This window comes from Oncorhynchus tshawytscha, linkage group LG11 (assembly GCF_018296145.1).
Source record: "Oncorhynchus tshawytscha isolate Ot180627B linkage group LG11, Otsh_v2.0, whole genome shotgun sequence".
Lineage (NCBI taxonomy): Eukaryota > Metazoa > Chordata > Actinopteri > Salmoniformes > Salmonidae > Oncorhynchus > Oncorhynchus tshawytscha.
The window spans coordinates 56,604,972-56,629,926 of record NC_056439.1 but is presented as its reverse complement, the minus strand read 5'-3'; the positions used below and the strand labels follow the sequence as shown (position 1 = coordinate 56,629,926).

General features: G+C 44.1%; 2 protein-coding genes across 7 annotated transcripts in view; one reads left to right on the top strand and one right to left on the bottom strand.

Annotated features, from left to right (window-relative positions):
• The window catches only part of LOC112222905 (histone-lysine N-methyltransferase NSD2-like), a 43,955-nt gene extending 32,100 nt beyond the window's left edge, over positions 1-11,855 (top strand). The window contains 7 exon segments of the mRNA XM_042330415.1: positions 287-390; positions 557-826; positions 4,032-4,148; positions 6,263-6,404; positions 6,564-6,670; positions 7,540-7,741; positions 11,127-11,855. Coding sequence (XP_042186349.1) covers positions 287-390; positions 557-826; positions 4,032-4,148; positions 6,263-6,404; positions 6,564-6,670; positions 7,540-7,741; positions 11,127-11,311 — 1,127 coding nt within the window. The 3' untranslated portion in view covers positions 11,312-11,855.
• Positions 11,856-12,691: 836 nt separating this feature from the next.
• The window catches only part of LOC112222921 (protein Jade-1-like), a 56,217-nt gene continuing 43,953 nt past the window's right edge, over positions 12,692-24,955 (bottom strand). For all 6 annotated transcript variants that reach the window (XM_042330422.1, XM_042330421.1, XM_042330416.1 and 3 more), the window contains exon 11: positions 12,692-13,887. In XM_042330422.1, the coding sequence (XP_042186356.1) occupies positions 12,848-13,887 (1,040 nt within the window). In that variant the 3' untranslated portion in view covers positions 12,692-12,847. The remainder of the gene's footprint in view (positions 13,888-24,955) is intronic.

Below are 24,955 nucleotides of genomic sequence, written 5' to 3'. Positions count from 1 at the left end.
CTCGTTCTATGCGTGGTGGCATTGTCATGCTGGAGGGTCATGTCAGGATGAGCCTGCAAGAAGGGTACCACATGAGGGAGGAGGTTGTCTTCCCTGTAACGCACAGCGTTGAGATTGCCTGCAATGATCTGTGAAGTTATTATGATTTTTACTAATTATCTTTGAAAGACAGGGTCCTGAAAATGGATGTTTCTTTTTTTGCTGAGTTTATAATTACATGTTATAAATATATTGGTTATAGTATAACTGTAAGACAACAGAATATAACAATATAATCTCTCTCCAGCGCTGTTGGAGGCGGAGACTCGCTTCAAGGAGATCAAGATGGAACGGGAGGCCAAGGAGGCGCAGGAGAACAACAGGAAACCACCTCCGTACAAATACATCAAGGTCTGAACTCTATAACCCTAACCCTTTAACGGTACTCTTAATTCTGTCGTGAAACTGTCTAACCCAGTCCATCAAACTCAGTTCAACCCAGTCCAGTTTTGATATATTCCATGTATGTAATAGTTGTTCTCCCCTGTGTGTGTGTGTGTGTGTGTGTGTTCTGCAGATCAACAAGCCATGTGGCCGGGTGCAGGTCTACACAGCCGACGTGTCGGAGATTCCCAAGTGTAACTGTAAGCCCACGGACGAGAAGCCATGTGGGTTTGAGTCAGAATGCCTGAACAGGATGTTGATGTACGAGTGCCACCCTCAGGTCTGTCCCAATGCAGAGCGATGCTGCAACCGGGACTTCACTAAGAGACACTACCCAGAGACTAAGATCATCAAGACTGCTGGCAAGGGCTGGGGCCTGGTGGCACTACGGGATATTAAGAAGGTATATTTATTATATATACCGTGCATTTGTAAAGTATTCAGACCCCTTGACTCTACATTTTGTTACTTTTACAGCCTTATTCTAAAATTGATTAATTTGTTTTTCCCCTCATCAATCTACACACGATACCACATAATGACAAAGCAAAATAGCATTTTTAGAATTTTTCAAATGTATTAAAAATATCCAATTTCCCAAGAATTCAGACCCTTTATTCAGAACTTTGTTGAAGCACCTTTGGCAGCGATTACAGCCTCGAGTCTTCTTAGGTATGATGCTACAAGCTTGGCACACCTGTATTTGGGGAGTTTCCTCTCAAGCTCTGTCAGGTTCGATGGGGAGTGTCGCTGCACAGCTATTTTCAGGTCTCTCCAGAGATGGTCGAGTCCAGGCTCTGGCTGGGCCACTCGAGGACATTCGGAGATTTGTCCTGAAGCCACTCCTGCGTTGTCTTGGCTGTGTGCTTAGGGTCATTGTCCTGTTGGAAGGTGAACCTTCGCACCAATCTGAGGTCCTGACGCAGGTTTCCATCAAGGATCTCTGTACTATGCTCGGTTCATCTTTCCCTTGATCCTGACTAGTCTCCCAGTCCCTGCCACTGAAAAACATCCCCACAGCATAATGCTTCCACCACCATTCTTCACCATAGGGATGGTGTCAAGTTTCTTCCAGAGGTGACGCTTGGCATTCAGGCCAAAGAGTAAACTCTTGGTTTCATCAGACCAGAGAATCTTGTTTCTCATGGTCTATGTCGTTTAGGTGCCTTTTTGGCAAACTCCAAGTGGGCTGTCGTGCCTTTAACTGAGGAGTTGCTTCCGTCTGGCCACTCTACCATAAAGGCCTGATTTGGTGAAGTGCTGCAGAGATGGTTCTGGAAGGTTCTCCCATCTCCACAGAGGAGCTCGGGTGTCAGTGACCATCGGGTTCTTGGTCACCTCCCTGACTAATGCCCTTCTCCCCCAATTGCTCAGTTTGGCCGGGTGGCCAGCTCTAGGAAGAGTCTTGGTGGTTCCAAACTTCTTCCATTTAAGAATGATGGAGGCCACGGGGTTCTTGGAACTTCAACGCTGCAGAAATGTTTTGGTACCCTTCCCCAGATCTGTGCCTCGACACAATCCTGTCTCGGAGCTCTACGGACAATTCCTTCGACCTCGTGGCTTGGTTTTTGCTCTGACATGCACTGTCAACTGTGGGACCTTATATAGACAGGTGTGTTCCTTTCCAAATCATGTCCAATCAATTGAATTGACCACAGGTGGACTCCAAGTTGTCGAAACATCTCAAGGATGATCAATGGAAACAGGATGCAGCTGAGCTCTATTTCAACTCTCATAGCAAAAGGTCTGAATACTTATGTAAATAACGTATTTCTGTTTAAAAATACAGTGGGGCAAAAAAGTATTTAGTCAGCCACCAATTGTGCAAGTTCTCCCACTTAAAAAGATGAGAGGCCTGTAATTTTCATCATAGGTACACTTCAACGATGACAGACAAAATGAGAAAAGAAAATCCCATTGTAGGATTTTTTAATGAATTTATTTGCAAATTATGGTGGAAAATAAGTATTTGGTCACCTACAAACAAGAAAGATTTCTGGCTCTCACAGACCTGTAACTTCTTCTTTAAGAGGCTCCTCTGTCCTCTACTCGTTACCTGTATTAATGGCACCTGTTTGAACATGTTATTAGTATAAAAGACACCTGTCCACAACCTCAAACAGTCACACTCCAAACTCCACTATGGCCAAGACCAAAGAGCTGTCAAAGGACACCAGAAACAAAATTGTAGACCTGCACCAGGCTGAGAAGACTGAATCTGCAATAGGTAAGCAGCTTGGTTTGAAGAAATCAACTGTGGGAGCAATTATTAGGAAATGGAAGACTTGGATTTTTTCTCATTTTGTCTGTCATAGTTGAAGTGTACCTATGATGAAAATTACAGGCCTCCCTCATCTTTTTAAATGGGAGAACTTGCACAATTGGTGGCTGACTAAATACTTTTTTGCCCCACTGTATATATATATACATTTGCTAAAATATATACCTTTTCGCTTTATTATTGGGTATTGTGTGACAATTTCGATTTTATTTAATCCATTTTAGAACAAGGCTGTAACGTAACGCTATACCTTAATATCGTTTCATCTCCTGGCTATGACCATGTCATAACACTTGTATTATTTCTTAAATATATTATTGATATTTATATTATTATACAAAAGGTGAGGAGAGGCTCTATTACAGAGGAGTTTTTAAAAGATGACAATCAAATCTGTCACGTGCCGAATACAACCGGTGTAGACCTTATTGTGAAATGCTTACTTACAAGCCCATAACCAACAATGCAGTTCAAGAAGTAGTTAAGAAAATATTTACTAAAAACTAAAGTAATAAAATAACAATAGCTACATACAGGGGTTACTGGTACGAGGACATTTTTTGGCCTTCCTCTGACACAGCCTGGTATAGAGGTCCTGGATGTCAGGAAGCTTGGCCCCAGTGATGTACTGGGCCAAGGTGATGCAACCAGTCAGGATGCCCTCAGGTTCAGCTTTAGAACTTTTTAAGGATCTGGGGACCCATTCCAAATATTTTCAGTCTCCTGAAGGGGAAAAGGTGTTGTCTTTAATAATGGGAATTGATGGGAAATTATGTAAAATATATCACTAGCCACTTTAAACAATGCTACCTAATATAATGTTTACATACCCTAACCCTACATTATTAATCTCATATGTATACGTATATACTGTACTCTATATCATCGACTGCATCTTTATGTAATACATGTATCACTAGCCACTTTAACTATGCCACTTTGTTTACATACTCATCTCATATGTATATACTGTACTCAATACCATCTACTGTATCTTGCCTATGCCGCTCTGTACCATCTCATTCATATATCTTTATGTACATATTCTTTATCCCCTTACACTTGTGTGTGTAAGACAGTAGTTTTGGAATTGTTAGTTAGATTACTTTTTGGTTATTACTGCATTGTCGGAACTAGAAGCACAAGCATTTCGCTACACTCGCATTAACATCTGCTAACCATGTGTATGTGACAAAATAAAATTTGATTTGATTTTGATTTGGTTGGACCATGATAGTTCGTTGGTGGGCAACAAGGAAATCTGTAATCAGTAATCTGATTTGGTGAAGGTATATCTGTGATCTGATTGGTGAATACTTCTCCGCAGGGTGAGTTTGTGAATGAGTACATCGGAGAGCTGATCGATGAAGAGGAATGTCGCTCCAGGATCAAGTACTACCAGGAGAATGACATCACTCACTTCTACATGCTCACCATCGACAAGGTACCCTCCCTGGTGTAGTACACTATCCTCCCTGGTGTAGTACACTATCCTCCCTGGTGTAGTACACTATCCTCCCTGGTGTAGTACACTATCCTCCCTGGTGTAGTACACTATCCTCCCTGGTGTAGTACACTATCCTCCCTGGTGTAGTACACTATCCTCCCTGGTGTAGTACACTATTCTCCCTGGTGTAGTACACTATCCTCCCTGGTGTAGTACACTATCCTCCCTGGTGTAGTACACTATCCTCCCTGGTGTAGTACACTATCCTCCCTGGTGTAGTACACTATCCTCCCTGGTGTAGTACACTATCCTCCCTGGTGTAGTACACTATCCTCCCTGGTGTAGTACACTATCCTCCCTGGTGTATTACACTATCCTCCCTGGTGTATTACACTATCCTCCCTGGTGTAGTACACTATCCTCCCTGGTGTAGTACACTATCCTCCCTGGTGTAGTACACTATCCTCCCTGGTGTAGTACACTATCCTCCCTGGTGTAGTACACTATCCTCCCTGGTGTAGTACACTATCCTCCCTGGTGTAGTACACTATCCTCCCTGGTGTAGTACACTATCCTCCCTGGTGTAGTACACTATTCTCCCTGGTGTAGTACACTATCCTCCCTGGTGTAGTACACTATCCTCCCTGGTGTAGTACACTATCCTCCCTGGTGTAGTACACTATCCTCCCTGGTGTAGTACACTATCCTCCCTGGTGTAGTACACTATCCTCCCTGGTGTAGTACACTATCCTCCCTGGTGTAGTACACTATCCTCCCTGGTGTAGTACACTATCCTCCCTGGTGTAGTAAATTTAAATTTTTGTCATTTAGCGGATGCTCTAATCCAGAGCGATTTACTGTTACTGCATTCATCTTAAAATAGCTAGGTGGGACAGCCACATATCATAGACGGCTACTTTATTAATGAAAAATATATATCAGCGTATCAGAGCTAGTAAAGGGGGAGGGGGGATTTGTGGGTGGTGCTGTGGGATTATTTAAAATACTTATTGAAGAGGTTGGGTTTCAGATGTTTTCGGAAGATGGGCAGGGACTGCTGTCCTAGCGTCAGCGTTCCACCATTGGGTTGCCAGGACAGAGAAGAGCTGTCTGCTCCAGCATTGGAGGACCTGCCTGTCTGTGGCCGTGTCTTTGACTGCCAGAGCCAGAGGAACAGTATTGCTTTGGGGATGTTACACTCAAGATCTCTGTGACATTACAGAAAACAATACTACATACTATATAGCTATAACTGTAGCTCTAAGTCAATACTAGACATCTATAGCTGTAGCTCTACTTCAATACTACACATCTATAGCTGTAGCTCTACTTCAATACTACACATCTGTAGCTGTAGCTCTACTTCAATACTACACATCTATAGCTGTAGCTCTACTTCAATACTACACATCTATAGCTGTAGCTCTACTTCAATACTACACATCTATAGGTGTAGCTCTACTTCAATACTACACATCTATAGCTGTAGCTCTATGTCAATACTACATATCTGTAGCTGTAGCTCTACTTCAATACTATACATCTATAGCTGTAGCTCTATGTCAATACTACACATCTGTAGCTGTAGCTCTACTTCAATACGACACATCTGTAGCTGTAGCTCTACTTCAATACTACACATCTGTAGCTGTAGCTCTACTTCAATACTATACATCTATAGCTGTAGCTCTATGTCAATACTACACATCTGTAGCTGTAGCTCTACTTCAATACGACACATCTGTAGCTGTAGCTCTACTTCAATACTACACATCTGTAGCTGTAGGTCTACTTTAATACTACACTAGCTCTACTTCAATACTACACATCTGTAGCTCTATGTCAATACTACACATCTATAGGTGTAGCTCTACTTCAATACTACACATCTGTAGCTGTAGCTCTATGTCAATACTACACATCTGTAGCTGTAGCTCTACTTCAATACTACACATCTGTAACTAGCTCTACTTCAATACGACACATCTGTAACTAGCTCTACTTCAATACTACACATCTGTAGCTCCACTTCAATACTACACATCTGTAGCTCCACTTCAATCTTCATCTGTTACTGCATACCTCTTCACCAGCCTGACCTGTGTTTCCAGGATCGGATTATAGACGCCGGCCCTAAAGGGAACTACTCCCGCTTCATGAACCACAGCTGCCAGCCCAACTGTGAGACGCAGAAATGGACAGTGAACGGAGATACCAGGGTTGGGCTCTTCGCTGTCTGTGACATCCCTGCTGGTGAGAATCAACCATCTCCTTGGTTAGGTCATTATTGTAAAATACTTTACTCAATGACTTGTGTGGTTAGAGACGTCTAATGCTGTTGTCTTGTTGGTTTGGTTTATTGACACAATGTCAGGGTTAGTTGTAGTAATATTCTATTGTTGTGGTATACAGGGACAGAGCTCACCTTCAACTACAACCTGGATTGCCTTGGTAACGAGAAGACTGTGTGTCGCTGTGGGGCTCCCAACTGTAGTGGTTTCCTTGGAGACCGACCCAAGGTGAGTTGGCTTCTCTTGGTACATACAGAAAAGACGAGTAGATTTTGAACATCCATACTTTATAACACCTTTAAGTCTGAAAGATGACCCCGTGGAACAGATGGAACTCTTGAGGTCCATCTAACAGACCTCTGACAGTTGTTTCCTGTCCAGACCTCTTGACTGTTGTTTCCTGTCCAGACCTCTTGACTGTTGTTTCCTGTCCAGACCTCTGACTGTTGTTTCCTGTCCAGACCTCTGACTGTTGTTTCCTGTCCAGACCTCTGACTGTTGTTTCCTGTCCAGACCTCTGACTGTTGTTTCCTGTCCAGGCCTCTGACTGTTGTTTCCTGTCCAGGCCTCTGACTGTTGTTTCCTGTCCAGGCCTCTGACTGTTGTTTCCTGTCCAGGCCTCTGACTGTTGTTTCCTGTCCAGGCCTCTGACTGTTGTTTCCTGTCCAGGCCTCTGACTGTTGTTTCCTGTCCAGACCTCTGACTGTTGTTTCCTGTCCAGGCCTCTGACTGTTGTTTCCTGTCCAGGCCTCTGACTGACTGACTGTTGTCCTGTCCAGACCTCTGACTGTTGTTTCCTGTCCAGGCCTCTGACTGTTGTTTCCTGTCCAGACCTCTGACTGTTGTTTCCTGTCCAGACCTCTGACTGTTGTTTCCTGTCCAGGCCTCTGACTGTTGTTTCCTGTCCAGGCCTCTGACTGTTGTTTCCTGTCCAGGCCTCTGACTGACTGACTGTTGTCCTGTCCAGACCTCTGACTGTTGTTTCCTGTCCTGACCTCTGACTGTTGTTTCCTGTCCAGACCTCTGACTGTTGTTTCCTGTCCAGACCACTGACTGTTGTTTCCTGTCCAGACCACTGACTGTTGTGTCCTGTCCAGACCTCCGGTTTCCAGGCTGCGGAGACCAAGGGGAAGAAAGCCAAGAAGAAAGTGAAGAAGCGTCGGACGCGGAACGAGGGGAAGGAGTCTGAGGACGAGTGTTTCCGCTGTGGAGACGGAGGGCAGCTGGTTCTGTGTGACAAGAAGAGCTGCACCAAGGCCTTCCACCTCTCCTGCCTGGACCGAACCAAGAGACCCTTCGGTAGACCCAAACTTCTAACTCTGGATAGATGGATATTCTAATGTTATGTGTATATTATATTTCAGGGCGCTGGGACTGTGTACAGTACCAATCAAAAGTTTGGACACCTACTTATTCCAGGGTTTTTCTGTATTTTTACTATTTTCTACATTGTAGAATAAGTGTTGACATCAAAACTATGAAATAACACACATGGAATCATGTAGTAACCAAAAAAGTGTTAAACAAATCAAAATATATTTTATATTTGAAGTTCTTCAAAGTAGCCACCCTTTGCCTTGATGACAACTTTGCACACTCTTGGCGTTCTCTCAACCAAAACATTTCTGCAGCATTGAAGGTACCCAAGAAGACCGTGGCCTCCATCATTCTTAAATGGAAGCTTGGAAACACCAAGGCCTTGGTCAGGGAGGTGACCAAGAACCCGATGGTCACTCAGACAGAGTTCCTCTTTAGAGATGGGTGTACTTTTGGAAGGTTCTCCCATCTCTACAGCACTCCGACAATCAGGCCTTTATGGTAGAGTGGCCAGATGGAAACCTCTCCTCAGTAAAAGGCACGTGACAGCCTGCTTGGAATTTGCCAAAAGGCACCTAAAGGAGTCTGACCATCAGAAACAAGATTCTCTGGTCTGATGAAACCAAGATTGAACTCTTTGGCCTGAATGCCAAGCGTCACGTCTGGAGGAAACCTGGCACCATCCCTACGGTGAAGCATGGTGGTGGCAGCATCATGCTGTGGGGATGTTTTTCAGCAGCAGGGACTGGGAGACTGTTCCGTTCATCTTTCCTTCAAATCCTGACTAAAGTACAGAGATTCTTGATGAGGGCGGCAGGGTAGCCTAGTGGTTAGAGCGTTGGACTAGTAACCAGAAGGTTGCAAGTTCAACCCCACGAGCTGACAAGAATCTGTCGTTCTGCCCCTGAACAGGCAGTTAACCCACTGTTCCTAGGCTGTCATTGAAAATAAGAATTTTTTCTTAACTGACTTGCCTGGTTAAATAAAGGTAAAAAAAAAAAAAAGTGAAAGCCTGCTCCAGAGAGAAGTTTTACCTACCAACAGGACAACAACCCTAAGCACACAGCCAAAAATAATGCAGGAGTGGCTTCGGGACAAGTCTCTGAATAGACTTGAGTGGCCCAGTCAGAGCCCAGACTTGAACCCGATCGAACATCTCTGGAGAGACCTGAAAATAGCTGTGCACCAACACTCCCCATCCAACCTGACAGAGCATCTGCAGAGAAGAATGGGAGAAACTCCCCAACTACAGGTGTGCCAAGCTTGTAGCATCAAGAGTCCAGGCTCTAATCGCTGCCAAAGGTGCTTCAACAAAGTACTGAGTAAACGGTCTGAATATTTGTAAATAGATATTTCAGTTTATTTTTAATATATTTGAAAAAATGTCTACTTGTTTTTGCTTTGTCGTTATGGGGTATTGTGATGTCATTATGGGGTATTGTGTGTAGTAGATTGAGGAACTGTTTTTTTAATCCATTTCAGAATAAGGCTGTAACGTAAGTGTCAAGGTCTGAATACTTTCCGATTGTAATACTGGTCACTTAGAAATGTCCTTGTTTCTGAAAGAAAAGGAACAATTTTTGTCAATTTAAAATAACAAATTGATCAGAAATACAGTGTAGACGTTGTAAATGACTATTGTAGCTGGAAACGGCAGATTTGTTTTTAATGAAATATCTACATAGGCGTAGAGGCCCATTATCAGTGTTCCAATGGCACGTTGTGTTAGCTAATCCAAGTGTATCATTTTAAAAGGCTAATTGATCATTAGAAAACCCTTTTGCAATTATGTTACCACAGCTGAAAACTGTCCTGATTTAAAGAAGCAATAAAACTGGCCTTTAGACAATTTGAGTATTTGGAGCATCAGCATTTGTGGGTTTGATTACAGGCTCAAAATGGCCAGAAACAAATAACTTTAATCTGAAACTCGTCACTATTCTTGTTATGAGAAACGCTGTGTACTACTCCCTTCACAGAACATTGCAAACTGTCTCTAACCAGAAAAGAGAGTGGGAGGCCCCGGTGCACAAATGAGCAAGAGGACAAGTACATCAGTGTCTAGTTTGAGAAACAGACACCTCACAAGTCCTTAACTGGCAGCTTCGTGAAATAGTACCCACAAAACACCAGTCTCAACGTCAACAGTGAAGAGGCGACTCTGGGATGCTGGCCTTCTAGGCAAAGTTCCTCTGTCCAGTGTCTGTGTTCTTTTGCCCATCTTAATCTTTTCTTTTTATAGGCCAGTCTGAGATATGGCTTTTTCTTTGCAACTGCCTAGAAGGCCAGAATCCCGGAGTCGCCTCTTCACTGTTGACGCGACGACTGGTGTTTTGCGAAGCTGCCAGTTGAGGACTTTAGTGTGTCTAATTTGAGAAACAGACACCTCATGTACTTGTCCTGCTCAGTTGTGCACCGGGGCCTCCCACTCTTTCTATTCTGGTTAGAGTTTGCGCCGTTCTGTGAAGGGAGTGGAAGCCAGGCGTTGTACAAGATCTTCAGTTTCTTGGCAATTTCTCGCATGGAATAGCCTTCCTTTGTTAGAACAAGAATAGACTGACGAGTTTCAGAAGAAAGTTCTTTGTTTCTGGCATCTTTAATCAGGATAACAGTTTTCAGCTGTGCTAACATAATTGCAAAAGGGTTTTCTAATGATCAATTAGCTAATCCAAGTTTATCATTTTAAAAGGCCAACACAACGTGCCATTGGAAAACAGGAGTGATGGTTGCTGATAATGGGCCTCTGTACATATTCTATTAAAAATCTGCAGTTTCTAGCTACAAGTCATTTACAACATTAACAATGTCTACACTATTTCTGATCAATCAATATTATTTTAATAGAAATGTCCTTGTTTTTGAAATATAAATATTTGTCTAAGTAACCCCAAACTTTTGAACGGTTGTGTATATGCTGAACAAAAATATAAATCCAAAATTTTACTGAGTTACAGTTCATAGAAGCAAATCAGTCAGTTGAAATAAATTAGTGGGGCTCTAATCTATAGATTTCACATGACTGGGCAGGGGAGCAGCCATGGGTGGGCATAGACCCACCCAGTTGGGTGAAAGGTCCGCCCAGCCAATCAGAATCAGTTTTTGCCCACAAAATGGCTTTATTACAGACAGAAATACTCCTCAGCACTATTTGTGACCTTTTATTGTCCCCAGCACAAGTGTAATGATCATGATATGCCACACCTGTCAGGTGGATGGATTATCTTGGCAAAGGAGAAATGCAAACAACATTGACAATAAGCTTTTTGAATATAACATTTCAGGGATTGTTTTATATATTTCAGCTTATGAAAAAACACTACATGTTGCATTTTATATTTTTGTTCAGTGTATGTTGTTTATATTTCAGGGCGCTGGGACTGCCCGTGGCACCACTGTGATGTGTGTGGGAAGCCATCTGAGGCCTTCTGCCAGCTGTGCCCCAACTCATTCTGCAAGAACCACCAGGAGGGGGCGCTACGGCCCTGGCTCCACACCGGACAACTCTGCTGCCAGGAGCACGATGTGACCCCTGACCTGGAGCGGACTGACTGATCAGGTGCCTCTAAACGCTCCAAGAGAGGCCTGAAGGTTCGGGTCTAGAGACGCTGACCTGCAGCAGAACATGACCCAACTCCATAATAATGTTTTCAATATGACTGACAGCACTGTATGTATGTCTCTCTCATCAGGGATTTTCTCAACAGCTCATTCAACCAATCGGGTCCTTCCACTCAGCTTGTACCTGTTGTGTTTGTCTGTAACTCGTCTGCACTGTGGTAGAAAGCACAAAGACGGCAGAGACATGGCACCTCAGACAGATACAGCATTAGTGTCATCATTCCTCTCCCCTGTAGTTTTATGTGTGTGTGTATGTGTATATATATATATGTGTGTGTGTGTATGTATATGAAAGACCAAAATGAAAATACTGGAATATTGTTAGTACCAGGTTGAAACTGTTTTTATCTGAAGTAATATCGTAAGGCACTATGGATAAGTCTTGACTTACGTTTACTATAGGCAAGTACTGCATATTTTCATTTGAGTAATGTGATGCCCACCTGTTCAGAGTTATTAAAGCAGAGCTGAAACTCCATCACGTCGCTGCTGACCTCTCTATATGTACCTGTGGCTTTAATACCGGAATAAAGAGGACTTTATTGAAGTTAGTTCAGTACACTAATTTTTTGTCCACGATCTGCTGGAGAAAAGTCTAGAACATTTACACATTGTCTAATGACAGCTGATTCTAGATCCCTTAACCTGTCCAGGAAACACATTGAGGTGTTTTAAGAGTGAATTTATTTAAGACATGACAGAACTGGTCATAACAATGATGCAGCCGTCAATGGTACAAAATATTTTTCTGTAAAAATAATTTATTCCAAGCCCAGCCATCCTGTCTTAGTGCAAACACTAATAAAAGATCGTCACAGACAAGGGAAGTGGTTTCAGTCTTAAGCTCTGGGCCGTTTTGCAGTCCTAGATCAGACCCGCCCTGCTCATGGGGGTCTATTCAAACTGTATCGCTGAAGGTCCGTGTTAGTGGAGGCAGCATTTGTCCACTCAATCAGAAATGACCTTTAAACGTCGATCCCACCATCTAACACTTCAGCGATCGCTTAAACACTAACCTTCCTGACAATGTCTAGTTCAATACCCAAACACCTCCACAGCATCAGCCCCTGTTGGTTCAAGGGTTTCTAGAAATATTATTCTGACTCATTGTATGGTTTTAGGTTAAATTTCCATTCATTTTCTACTAATCATTAATGCTTGACCATTCTTTGATTGCAAGTGCTATAATGTGATTTCCAAACTACAAATTAAATACATGGCTTATGCTTCAACAAAAAAACAGTTGTCAGGTGTGATTTTGTTGAGGCTATGAGCATGTCTAGAGTTAATTGTTATAATACATTCACTGAAAAATAATCTTAACTTTTTATTGATAACAATTGAAAATATATACAACCTTACAAATGATAAAATAAATATCAGTTCTGTAAATTTGATTATAAAAAGCAACCTTGGGCTAGCTTCATTTTCTATAAACATGGTGCTGTTTGTTTCAAGTGTTGCATGTCATCAGGAGGCTAGAACCCCTTGGTGGATGATGTCAGAGCCATAGGCCCCACCCCTCAGCTGGTGGGCGTGGCATCTCTTCAGACATGCCTTCATGTCCAGCCCACTGGGCGGAGTTTCAGAGTTAGCAGAAGAGTACCCATCGCTCTCTGTACGGAGTCGTCTCCTGGGGTATGACTGCTCCCTGTGCAGTGGCCTGCGCTGTGGGGGGTTGGGGTTAGGAGGTCTGCGCTGTGGGGGGTTGGGGTTTGATGGCTCCTCCTTTGGCCTCTCGCTCCTCTTCGGGATTCTGAACTTACCCCAGTTCTTAAGATGGCTTCCACCAGGCCCACTGGCCAGCCAACTGTTGTGTTTGGTTGTCATGGATACATTGGTGTCTCTAGGATCAGATTGGCTGTCTGTTCCGCTGAGCCTCACCTTCCTCCCCTTCACTTCAGTCACATGATCAGTAACCCTAACCCTCGTTAACCTGACCCTAGCCTCAGTCACATGATGAACCTTGATCCTAGTTAACCTAACCCTAGCTTCACTCATTCTATTGGCTGGTTTAGCATCAGTCATATCACTGACCCTACTGGCTGGTTTCTCACTGGCCTTTGACCCCAGTCTGGTTTTGGCTTTGATTGGAGAGCTTTCCTCTCCTCCTCTCCTCTCTGTTCCATGGTCCTCCTCTCCTGTCCTCTCCTCCATTCCCTGTTCTTTCTCTCCTCTCCTCCTCCTCCTCCTCCTCTCCACCCTTCCCTGGTCCTCCTCTCTCCTCCTGCTGCTGCTCTTCTGCTGCTGCTCAGGTTCTGGGGCCTCCTTCCTCAGGCTCCTCCTACCCTCTATTCTGGGTCTGCTACTTTCTGTCTTCAGTTTGCTGGAGTTGTCTGTCTGTCCTCTGACGTGTCTACCCCCCTCAGTCAGACTGTGTAGTAGATGTAGGCCTCCTCTCCGGTGCCCTCCCCTCCCTCGATCTCTCCTCTGGGTCTTCAGGCCACTGTACCCCAACACCGCCACTGGGGCCGAAACCACACTGAGACGCACGCTGTCGTTCAGACACCCTGATGAAGACAACACAGGGTTAGCACAGGTTCAACTGGACATTACACTGCTCTGCCTAAAGAGGGAAATCTTCCACATTTAAACATCAGGAACATTAATATCCAACAAGGACACAGTAAACAAGTCATCCCCATGAATGATGCAATCCCCCCCCCCCTTGGGCCAATCAGTGTGATTTTAAAATGCTGTATCTCCCTCCATAGCAAGATGCATCATTCATCTAAAATCGGGCCAAAGGTACCTAAGATATTGCGTGGGTTAGCTAGACTCATATCCCTGAGCATGTGTGCCAAATTTCATCACTGAGTCAAACAGATCAAGAGATAAACATGTGCCTGTTATAGCGCCACCGTGTGGTTGATATGAATGTTCGCAACATGTGTGTTACAATTAGGGCTGTCAAAGTTAACGCATTACATTTTCTATGCCATATCACATCTCCATTCACCGCCCTCTTTAAGTGCACTGGTTTCCACATGGACACTGACCTTAACCTAACCCAATCACGTGCTTCCGCATGGACACTGACCTTAACCTAACCCAATCACGTGCTTCCGCATGGACACTGCACTTAGTGACAGCTGCAGTTATATAGTGTTGTTGGTCTATATTGTAGTGTGTGCAAACACACTATGCTAACCTTAACCTAACCTCATCACACTATGCTAACCTCATCACACTATGCTAACCTCATCACACTATGCTAACCCAATCACACTATGCTAACCTTAACCTAAACCTATCACACTATGCTAACCTCATCACACTATGCTAACCCAATCACACTATGCTAATCTAACCTAACCCAATCACACTATTCGCACAGCTTTGAACGATTGTACAAAAGTACAGTAGCTAGCTAGCTATGCTAAGGTTGGTTAGCTGAAATATGTGTTTATGCTATGGCTGAATGCCTCTTGATATAACCAGTGATTTAGAATATCCATCTCATTTAGAATCAAAACAGGACATCCACCACATTTAAAATCAAAACAACCATCCCATTTAGAATCAGAACATCCATCCCATTTAGAATCAGAACATCCATCCCGTTTAGAATCAGAACAGGACATCCACCCCGTTTAGAATCAGAACAAGACATCCCAATTAGAATCCGAACACCCATACCATCGCATTTAGAATCAGAACATCCATCCCATTTAGAATCAGAACATCCATCCCATTTAGAATCAGAACATCCATCCCGTTTAGAATCAGAACAGGACATCCATCCCATTTAGAATCAGAACAGGACATCCATCCCATTTAGAATCAGAACAGGACATCCATCCCATTTAGAATCAGAACAGGACATCCACCCCATTTAGAATCAGAACAGGACATCCATCCCATTTAGAATCAGAACAGGACATCCATCCCATTTAGAATCAGAACAGGACATCCATCCCATTTAGAATCAGAACAGGACATCCACCCCATTTAGAATCAGAACATCCATCCCATTTAGAATCAGAACAGGACATCCATCCCATTTAGAATCAGAACAGGACATCCATCCCATTTAGAATCAGAACAGGACATCCATCCCATTTAGAATCAGAACATCCATCCCGTTTAGAATCAGAACAGGACATCCACCCCATTTAGAATCAGAACAGAACATCCATCCCATTTAGAACCAGCTGGCCGGTGTGTTTACGGACATATTCAATCAATCCCTATACCAGTCTGCTGTTCCCACATGCTTCAAGAGGGCCACCATTGTTCCTGTTCCCAAGAAAGCTAAGGTAACTGAGCTAAACGACTACCGCCCCGTAGCACTCACATCCGTCATCATGAAGTGCTTTGAGAGACTAGTCAAGGACCATATCACCTCCACCCTACCTGACACCCTAGACCCACTCCAATTTGCTTACCGCCCAAATAGGTCCACAGACGATGCAATCTCAACCACACTGCACACTGCCCTAACCCATCTGGACAAGAGGAATACCTATGTGAGAATGCTGTTCATCGACTACAGCTCGGCATTCAACACCATAGTACCCTCCAAGCTCGTCATCAAGCTCGAGACCCTGGGTCTCGACCCCGCCCTGTGCAACTGGGTACTGGACTTCCTGACGGGCCGCCCCCAGGTGGTGAGGGTAGGCAACAACATCTCCTCCCCGCTGATCCTCAACACTGGGGCCCCACAAGGGTGCGTTCTGAGCCCTCTCCTGTACTCCCTGTTCACCCACAACTGCGTGGCCACGCACGCCTCCAACTCAATCATCAAGTTTGCGGACGACACAACAGTGATAGGCTTGATTACCAACAACGACGAGACGGCCTACAGGGAGGAGGTGAGGGCCCTCGGAGTGTGGTGTCAGGAAAATAACCTCACACTCAACGTCAACAAAACTAAGGAGATGATTGTGGACTTCAGGAAACAGCAGAGGGAACACCCCCATCCACATCGATGGAACAGTAGTGGAGAGGGTAGCAAGTTTTAAGTTCCTCGGCATACACATCACAGACAAACTGAATTGGTCCACTCACACAGACAGCATCGTGAGGAAGGCGCAGCAGCGCCTCTTCAACCTCAGGAGGCTGAAGAAATTCGGCTTGTCACCAAAAGCACTCACAAACTTCTACAGATGCACAATCGAGAGCATCCTGGCGGGCTGTATCACCGCCTGGTATGGCAACTGCACCGCCCTCAACCGTAAGGCCCTCCAGAGGGTAGTGAGGTCTGCACAACGCATCACCGGGGGCAAACTACCTGCCCTCCAGGACACCTACACCACCCGATGTTACAGGAAGGCCATAAAGATCATCAAGGACATCAACCACCCGAGCCCCTGCCTGTTCACCCCGCTGTCATCCAGAAGGCGAGGTCAGTACAGGTGCATCAAAGCTGGGACCGAGATACTGAAAAACAGCTTCTATCTCAAGGCCATCAGACTGTTAAACAGCCACCACTAACATTGAGTGGCTACTGCCAACACACTGTCAATGACACTGACTCTACTCCAGCCACTTTAATAATGGGAATTGATGGGAAATGATGTAAATATATCACTAGCCACTTTAAACAATGCTACCTTATATAATGTTACTTACCCTACATTATTCATCTCATATGCATACGTAGATACTGTACTCTATATCATCGACTGCATCCTTATGTAATACATGTATCACTAGCCACTTTAACTATGCCACTTGGTTTACATACTCATCTCATATGTATATACTGTACTCGATATCATCTACTGTATCTTGCCTATGCTGCTCTGTACCATCACTCATTCATATATCCTTATGTACATATTCTTTATCCCCTTACACTGTGTATAAGACAGTAGTTTTTTGGAATTGTTAGTTAGACTACTTGTTCGTTATTACTGCATTGTCGGAACTAGAAGCACAAGCATTTCGCTACACTCGCATTAACATCTGCTAACCATGTGTATGTGACAAATAAAATTTGATTTGAATCAGAACATCTATCCCATTTAGAATCAGAACATCCATCCCATTTAGAATCAGAACAGAACATCTATCCCATTTAGAATCAGAACATCCATCCCATTTAGAATCAGAACATCCATCCCATTTAGAATCAAAACAGGACATCCATCCCATTTAGAATCAGAACAGGACATCCATCTCATTTAGAATCAGAACAGGACATCCATCTCATTTAGAATCAGAACAGGACATCCATCTCATTTAGAATCAGAACATCCATCTCATTTAGAATCAAAACATCCATCCCATTTACAATCAGAACAGGACACCCATCCCATTTAGATACAGTTTTTGTTGTCAGGTCAAAATATTGTAATATCCTGTGTTCACCAAGTCATGGCTGACATGAAAAATATCAAATCTAGCTGTTTTTCTATACATCGGCAGGATAGAACGACAAGGTCGGGTAAGCTCAGAGGGTGTATCTTAACAACAACTGGTGTGCGACCTCTAATATTAAGGACGTCTCAAGGTCCTGCTCTCATTTAGAAAACCTCATGATAAACTGTAGACATTTTTCACATTGTAGTCATTTAGCAGACTCTTATCTGGTGTGGCTAACATTTAGTGCATTAATCTTAAAATATCTAGGTGGGACAACATGTCATAGTCATAGTAAATATATTTTTCCTCAAAGTAGCCATCAGTGAAGTCCGAGATAGTAAAAAAAGAACATATATAGGAATTATTTTTTTGATGGCACAAGCGGGGAGCCCAGCCAACAGCGAGTTGCAGTAGTTCAGACGGGAGATGACAAGTGCCTGGATTAGGACCTGCACCTCTTCCTGTGTAAGGGAGGGTGGTACTCTATGGATGTTGTAGGGCATGAAACTGCAGGAGAGAGTCACTGCTTTGACGTTTACATAGAACGACAGGGTATTGTCCCGGGTCACACTAAGGTTCTTTGCCTTCTGGGAGAGGGACATTGTAGCTGTCAACCAGGAGGAGCGCCGTCTTGCAGAGGTTGAGTTTGAGGTGGTGGGCCGACATCCAAGCTGAGATATTCGCGATGCGTCTCGCCATCTGGGTGTCAGAAGGGTGGAAGGAGAAGAGTAGCTGAGTGTCATCTGCATAGCAAAGATAGGAGAGACCATGACGTAGCCAAGTGACTTGGTGCATAGAGCGACAGGGCCTAGAACCAAGCCCTGGAGAACACCAGTAGTGAGAGTATGTGGTGCAGACACAGACTCTCTCCACATCACCTGGTAGGAGCCCCCTGCCAGGCAGGATGCAATGCAAGAGTGTGCAGAGTCTGAAACACCCAGCCCTGAGAGGGTGGAGAGGAGGATCTGATGGTTCAGCAGATAGATCTAGGATGAGAACAGAGGAGAGACTCAGCTTTGTTTTGGCTGTGTACTTAGGGTTGTTGTCCTGTTGGTAGGTGAACCTTCTCTCTAGAGCAGGCGTTCATCAAGAATCTCTGTACTTTGTTCCGTTCATCTTTCCCTCGATCCTGACTAGTCTCCCAGTCCCTGCTGCTGAAAAACATCCCCACAGCATGATGCTGCCACCACCATGCTTCACCATAGGGATGGTGCCAGGTTTCCTCCAGAAGTGAAAATTGGCATTCAGGCCAATCTTGGTTTCATCAGACCAGAGAATCTTGTTTCTCTTTAGGTGACTTTTGGCAAACTCCAAGCGGCTTCCGTCTGGCCACACTACTATAAAGGCCTGATTGGTGGAGTGCTACAGAGATGATTGTCCTTCTGGAAGATTCTCTCATCCCCACAGAGGAACTCTCTCAGAGTGACTATTAGGTTCCTGATCAAGGCCCTTCTCCCCCGATTGCTCAGTTTGGCTGGGCGGCCAGCTTTAGGAAGAGTCTTGGTGGTTCCAAACTTCTTCCATTTAAGAATGATGGAGGCCACTGTGTTCTTGGGGACCTTCAATGCTGCAGATATTTTTTGGTACTCTTCCCCAGATCTGTGCCTCGAGGTGACCAAGAACCCGATGGTCACTCTGACAGAGCTCCAGAATTCCTCTGTGGAGATGGGAGAACCTTCCAGAATCAAAACAAAGTTTATTTGTCACGTGCGCCGAATACAACAGGTGTAGTAGACCTTACAGTGAAATGCTTACTTACAGGCTCTAAACAATGGTGCGGAGAAAAAAGGTATGTGTGTGTGTGTAGGTAAGTAAAGAAATAAAACAAAGACATTTGAAAAAAGAGTAGCAAGGTTATATACAGACACCTGTTAGTCAGGCTGATTAAGGTAATATGTACATGTAGGTATCGTTAAAATGTGACTATGGATATATGATGAACAGAGAGTAGCAGAAGCATAAAAAGAGGGGTTGGCGGGTGGTGGGACACAGTTCAAATAGCCCGGTTAACCAATGTGCGGGAGCACTGGTTGGTCGGGGCACACAATGCAAATAGTCCGGGTAACCATTTGGTTATCTGTTCAGGAGTCTTATGGCTTGGGGGTAAAAACTGTTGAGAAGCCTTTTTGTCCTAGACTTGGCACTCCGGTACCACTTGCCATGCGGTAGTAGAGACAACAGTCCATGACTGGGGTGGCTGGGGTCTTTGACAATTTTTAGGGCCTTCCTCTGACACCGCCCGGTGTAGAGGTCCTGGATGGCAGGCAGCTTTGCCCCAGTGATATACTGGGCCGTATGCACTATCCTCTGAAGTACCTTGTGGTCGGAGGCCGAGCAATTGCCGCACCAGGCAGTGATGCAACCTGTCAGGATGCTCTCGATGTTGCAGCTGTAGAACCTTTTGAGGATCTCAGGACCCATGCCAAATCTTTTTAGTTTCCTGAGGGGGAATAGGCTTTGTCGTGCCCTCTTCACGACTGTCTTGGTGTGTTTGGATCATTCTAGTTTGTTGTTGATGTGGACACCAAGGAATTTGAAGCTCTCAACCTGCTCCACTACAGCCCCGTCGGTGAGAATGGGGACCTCCTTAGTCTTGGTTACGTTGAGGGATAGATTGTTATTCTGGCACCACAATACCAGGTCTCTGACCTCCTCCCTATAGGCTGTCTCAGCGTTGTCGGTGATCAGGCCTAACACTTGTGTCGTCAGCAAACTTAATGATGGTGTTGGAGTCGGGCCTGGCCATGCAGTTGTGGGTGAACAGGGAGTATAGAAGGGGACTGAGCACACACCCCTGGGGAGCTAGAGTGTTGAGGATCAGCGTGGCAGATGTGTTGCTACCCACCCTCACCACCTGGGGGCGGCCCGTCAGGAAGTCCAAGATCCAGTTGCAGAGGGAGGTGTTTAGTCCCAGGATCCTTAGCTTAGTGATGAGCTTTGAGGGTACTATGGTGTTTAACGCTGAGCTGTAGTCAATGAATAGCATTCTCACATAGGTGTTCCTTTTGTCTAGGTGGGAAAGGGCAGTGTGGAGTGCAATAGAGATTGTATCATCTGTGGATCTGTTTGGGCGGTATGCAAATTGGAGTGGGTCTAGAGATTCTGGGATAATGGTGTTGATGTGAGCCATTACCAACCTTTCAAAGCACTTCGTGGCTACGGACGTGAGTGCCATGGGTCTGTAGTCATTTAGGCAGGTTGCCTTTGTGTTCTGGGCACAGGGACTATGGTGGTCTGCTTGAAGCATGCTGGCATTACAGACTCAATCATGGACATGTTGAAAATGTCAGTGAAGACATGTTGAAAATGTCAGTGAAGACACATGCCAATTGGTCAGCACATGCCCGGAGCACACGTCCTGGTAATCCATCTGGCCCCGCAGCCTTGTGAATGTTGACCTGTTTAAAGGGCGGCTACGGAGAGCGTGATCACACAGTCGCCCGGAACAGCTGTTGCTCTCATGCACGCCTCAGTATTGCTTGCCTCGAAGCGAGCATGAAATTATTTAGCTGGTCTGGTAGGCTCATGTCACTGGGCAGCTCGCGGCTATGCTTCCCTTTGTCGTCTGTAATAGTTTGCAAGTCCTGCCACATCCGACGAGTGTCAGAGCCGGTGTAGTATGATTCAATCTTAACCCTGTATTGACGCTTGCCTGTTTGATGGTTCGTCGCAGGGCATAGCAGGATTTCTTGTAATCTTCCGGGTTTGAGTCCTGCACCTTGAAAGAGGCAGCTCTACCCTTTAGCTAAGTGCGGATGTTGCCTGTAATCCATGGCTTCTGGTTGGGGTATGTACTAGAGGTCGACCGACTATGATTATTCAATGCCGATACCGATTATTGGAGGGCCAAAAAAGCCGATACCGATTAAATCGGCCGATTTTTGTAATAATGACAATTACAACAATACTGAATTAACACTAATTTTAACTTAATATAAAACATCAATAAAATCAATTTTGCCTCAAATAAATAACGAAACATGTTCAATTTGGTTTAAATAATTTAAAAACAAAGTGTTCTAGAAGAAAGTAATATGTGCCATCTAAAAATGTGTCCCATGTAAAATATGTGCCATGTAAAAAATCTAAAGTTGGTTCCTTGCTCAGAACATGAGAACATATGAAAGTTGGTGGTTCCTTTTAACATGAGACTTCAATATTCCAAGGTAAGTGGTTTTAGGTTGTAGTTAATATAGTATTTATAGGACTATTTCTCTCTATACCATTTGTATTTCATATACAGTGGGGCAAAAAAGTATTTAGTCAGCCACCAATTTTGCAAGTTCTCCCACTTAAAAAGATGAGAGAGGCCTGTAATTTTCATCATAGGTACACTTCAACTATGACAGACAAAATGAGAGAAAAAAATCCAGAAAATCACATTGTTGGATTTTTAATGAATTTATTTGCAGATTATGGTGGAAAATAAGTATTTGGTCACCTACAAACAAGCAAGATTTCTGGCTCTCACAGACCTGTAACTTCTTATTTAAGAGGCTCCTCTGTCCTCCACTCATTACCTGTATTAATGGCACCTGTTTGAACTTGTTATCAGTATAAAAGACACCTGTCCACAACCTCAAACAGTCACACTCCAAACTTCACTATGGCCAAGACCAAAGAGCTGTCAAAGGACACCAGAAACAAAATTGTAGACCTGCACCAGGCTGGGAAGACTGAATCTGCAATAGGTAAGCAGCTTGGTTTGAAGAAATCAACTGTGGGAGCAATTATTAGGAAATGGAAGACATACAAGACCACTGATAATCTCCCTCGATCTGGGGCTCCACGCAAGATCTCACCCCGTGGGGTCAAAATGATCACAAGAACGGTGAGCAAAAATCCCAGAACCACAGGGGGGGACCTAGTGAATGACCTGCAGAGAGCTGGGACCAAAGTAACAAAGGCTACCATCAGTAACACACTACGCCGCCAGGGACTCAAATCCTGCAGTGCCAGACGTGTCCCCCTGCTTAAGCCAGTACATGTCCAGGCCCGTCTGAAGTTTGCTAGAGAGCATTTGGATGATCCAGAAGAAGATTGGGAGAATGTCATATGGTCAGATGAAACCAAAATATAACTTTTTGGTAAAAACTCAACTCGTTGTGTTTGGACGACAAAGAATGCTGAGTTGCATCCAAAGAACACCATACCTACTGTGAAGCATGGGGGTGGAAACATCATGCTTGGGGCTGTTTTTCTGCAAAGGGACCAGGACGATTGATCCGTGTAAAGGAAAGAATGAATGGGGCCATGTATCGTGAGATTTTGAGTGAAAACCTCCTTCCATCAGCAAGGGCATTGAAGATGAAACGTGGCTGGGTCTGTCAGCATGACAATGATCCCAAACACACCGCCCGGGCAACGAAGGAGTGGCATCGTAAGAAGCATTTCAAGGTCCTGGAGTGGCCTAGCCAGTCTCCAGATCTCAACCCCATAGAAAATCTTTGGAGGGAGTTGAAAGTCCGTGTTGCCCAGCAACAGCCCCAAAACATCACTGCTCTAGAGGAGATCTGCGCCAAAATACCAGCAACAGTGTGTGAAAACCTTGTGAAGACTTACAGAAAATGTTTGACCTCTATCATTTCCAACAAAGGGTATGTAACAAAGTATTGAGATAAACTTTTGTTATTGACCAAATACTTATTTTCCACCATAATTTGCAAATAAATTCATTAAAAATCCTACAATGTGATTTTCTGGATTTTTTTTCTCATTTTGTATGTCATAGTTGAAGTGTACCTATGATGAAAATTAAAGGCCTCTCATCTTTTAAGTGGGAGAACTTGCACAATTGGTGGCTGACTAAATACTTTTTTGCCCCACTGTACCTTTGACTATTGGATGTTCTTATAGGCACTATAGTATTGCCAGTGTAACAGTATAGCTTCCGCCCCCCTCATCGCCCCTACCTGGGCTCGAACCAGGAACACATAGACAACAGCCACACTCGAAGCATCGTTACCCATGCAGAGCAAAAGCCGCGGCCCTTGCAGCGTAAGGGGAATAACTACTCCAAATCTAAAAGCGAGTGACGTTTGAAACAGTATTAGCGCACACCCAGCTAACTAGCTAGCCATTTCACATTGGTTACACCAGCCATTAGGCTGATAGGCTTGAAGTCATAAACAGCGCTGTGCTTGCGAAGAGCTGCTGACGAAAGTGCTGTTTGAATGAATGATTACGGGCCTGCTGCTGCTCAGTCAGACTGCTCTATCAAATCAGACTTAAATATAACATAATAACACACAGAAATACGAGCCTTTGGTCATTAATATGATCAAATCTGGAAACTATCATTTCGAAAACAAAACGTTTATTATTTCAGTGCAATACGGAACCGTTCGGTATTTTATCTAACGGGTGGCATCCATCAGTCTAAATATTCTTGTTATATTGCACAACCTTCAATGTATGTCATAATTACGTAAAATTCTGGCAAATTAGTTAGCCAGGCAGCCCAAACTGTTGCATATACCCTGACTCTGGGTGCAATGAACTCGAGAGAAATGACCATTTCAAATGATTAATATTGCCTGCTAAACTGAATTAGTAGTTATCACTAGTGATTATGATTGGTTGTTTTTTATAAGATAAGTTTAACGCTAGCTAGCAATTTACCTTGGCTTTTACTGCATTCGTGTAACAGGCAGGCTACTCGTGGGGAGCAATGGTTAGAGCGTTGGACTAGTTAACTCTGCGGTTGCAAGATTGACCATTTTTTTATCGACCGAGTCACTGGTGCTTCCCGAATTATTTATTTTTTAGCTTCTATTTCCTTCATTACATTCCCAGTGGGTCAGAAGTTTACATAAACTCAATTCGTTTTTGGTAGCACTGAATTAAATGGTTTAACTTGGGTCAAATGTTTCAGGTAGCCTTCCACAAGCTTCCCACAATAAATTGGGTACATTTTGGCCCATTCCTCCTGACATAGCTGGTGTAACTGAGTCAGGTTTGTAGGCCTCCTTGCTCATACATGATTTTTCAGTTCTGCCCACAAATGTTCTATTGGATTGAGGTCAGGGCTTTGTGATAGCCACTCCAATACCTTGACTTTGATGTCCTTAAGCCATTTTGCGACAACTTTGGAAATATGCTTGGGGTCATTGTCCATTTGGAAGACCCATTTGCGACCAAGCTTTAACTTCCTGACTGATGTCTTGAGATGTTGCTTCAATATGTCCACAATTTTCCTCTGTCATGATGCCATCTATTTTGTGAAGTGCACCAGTCCTTCCTGCAGCAAAGCACCCCAAATACAATATG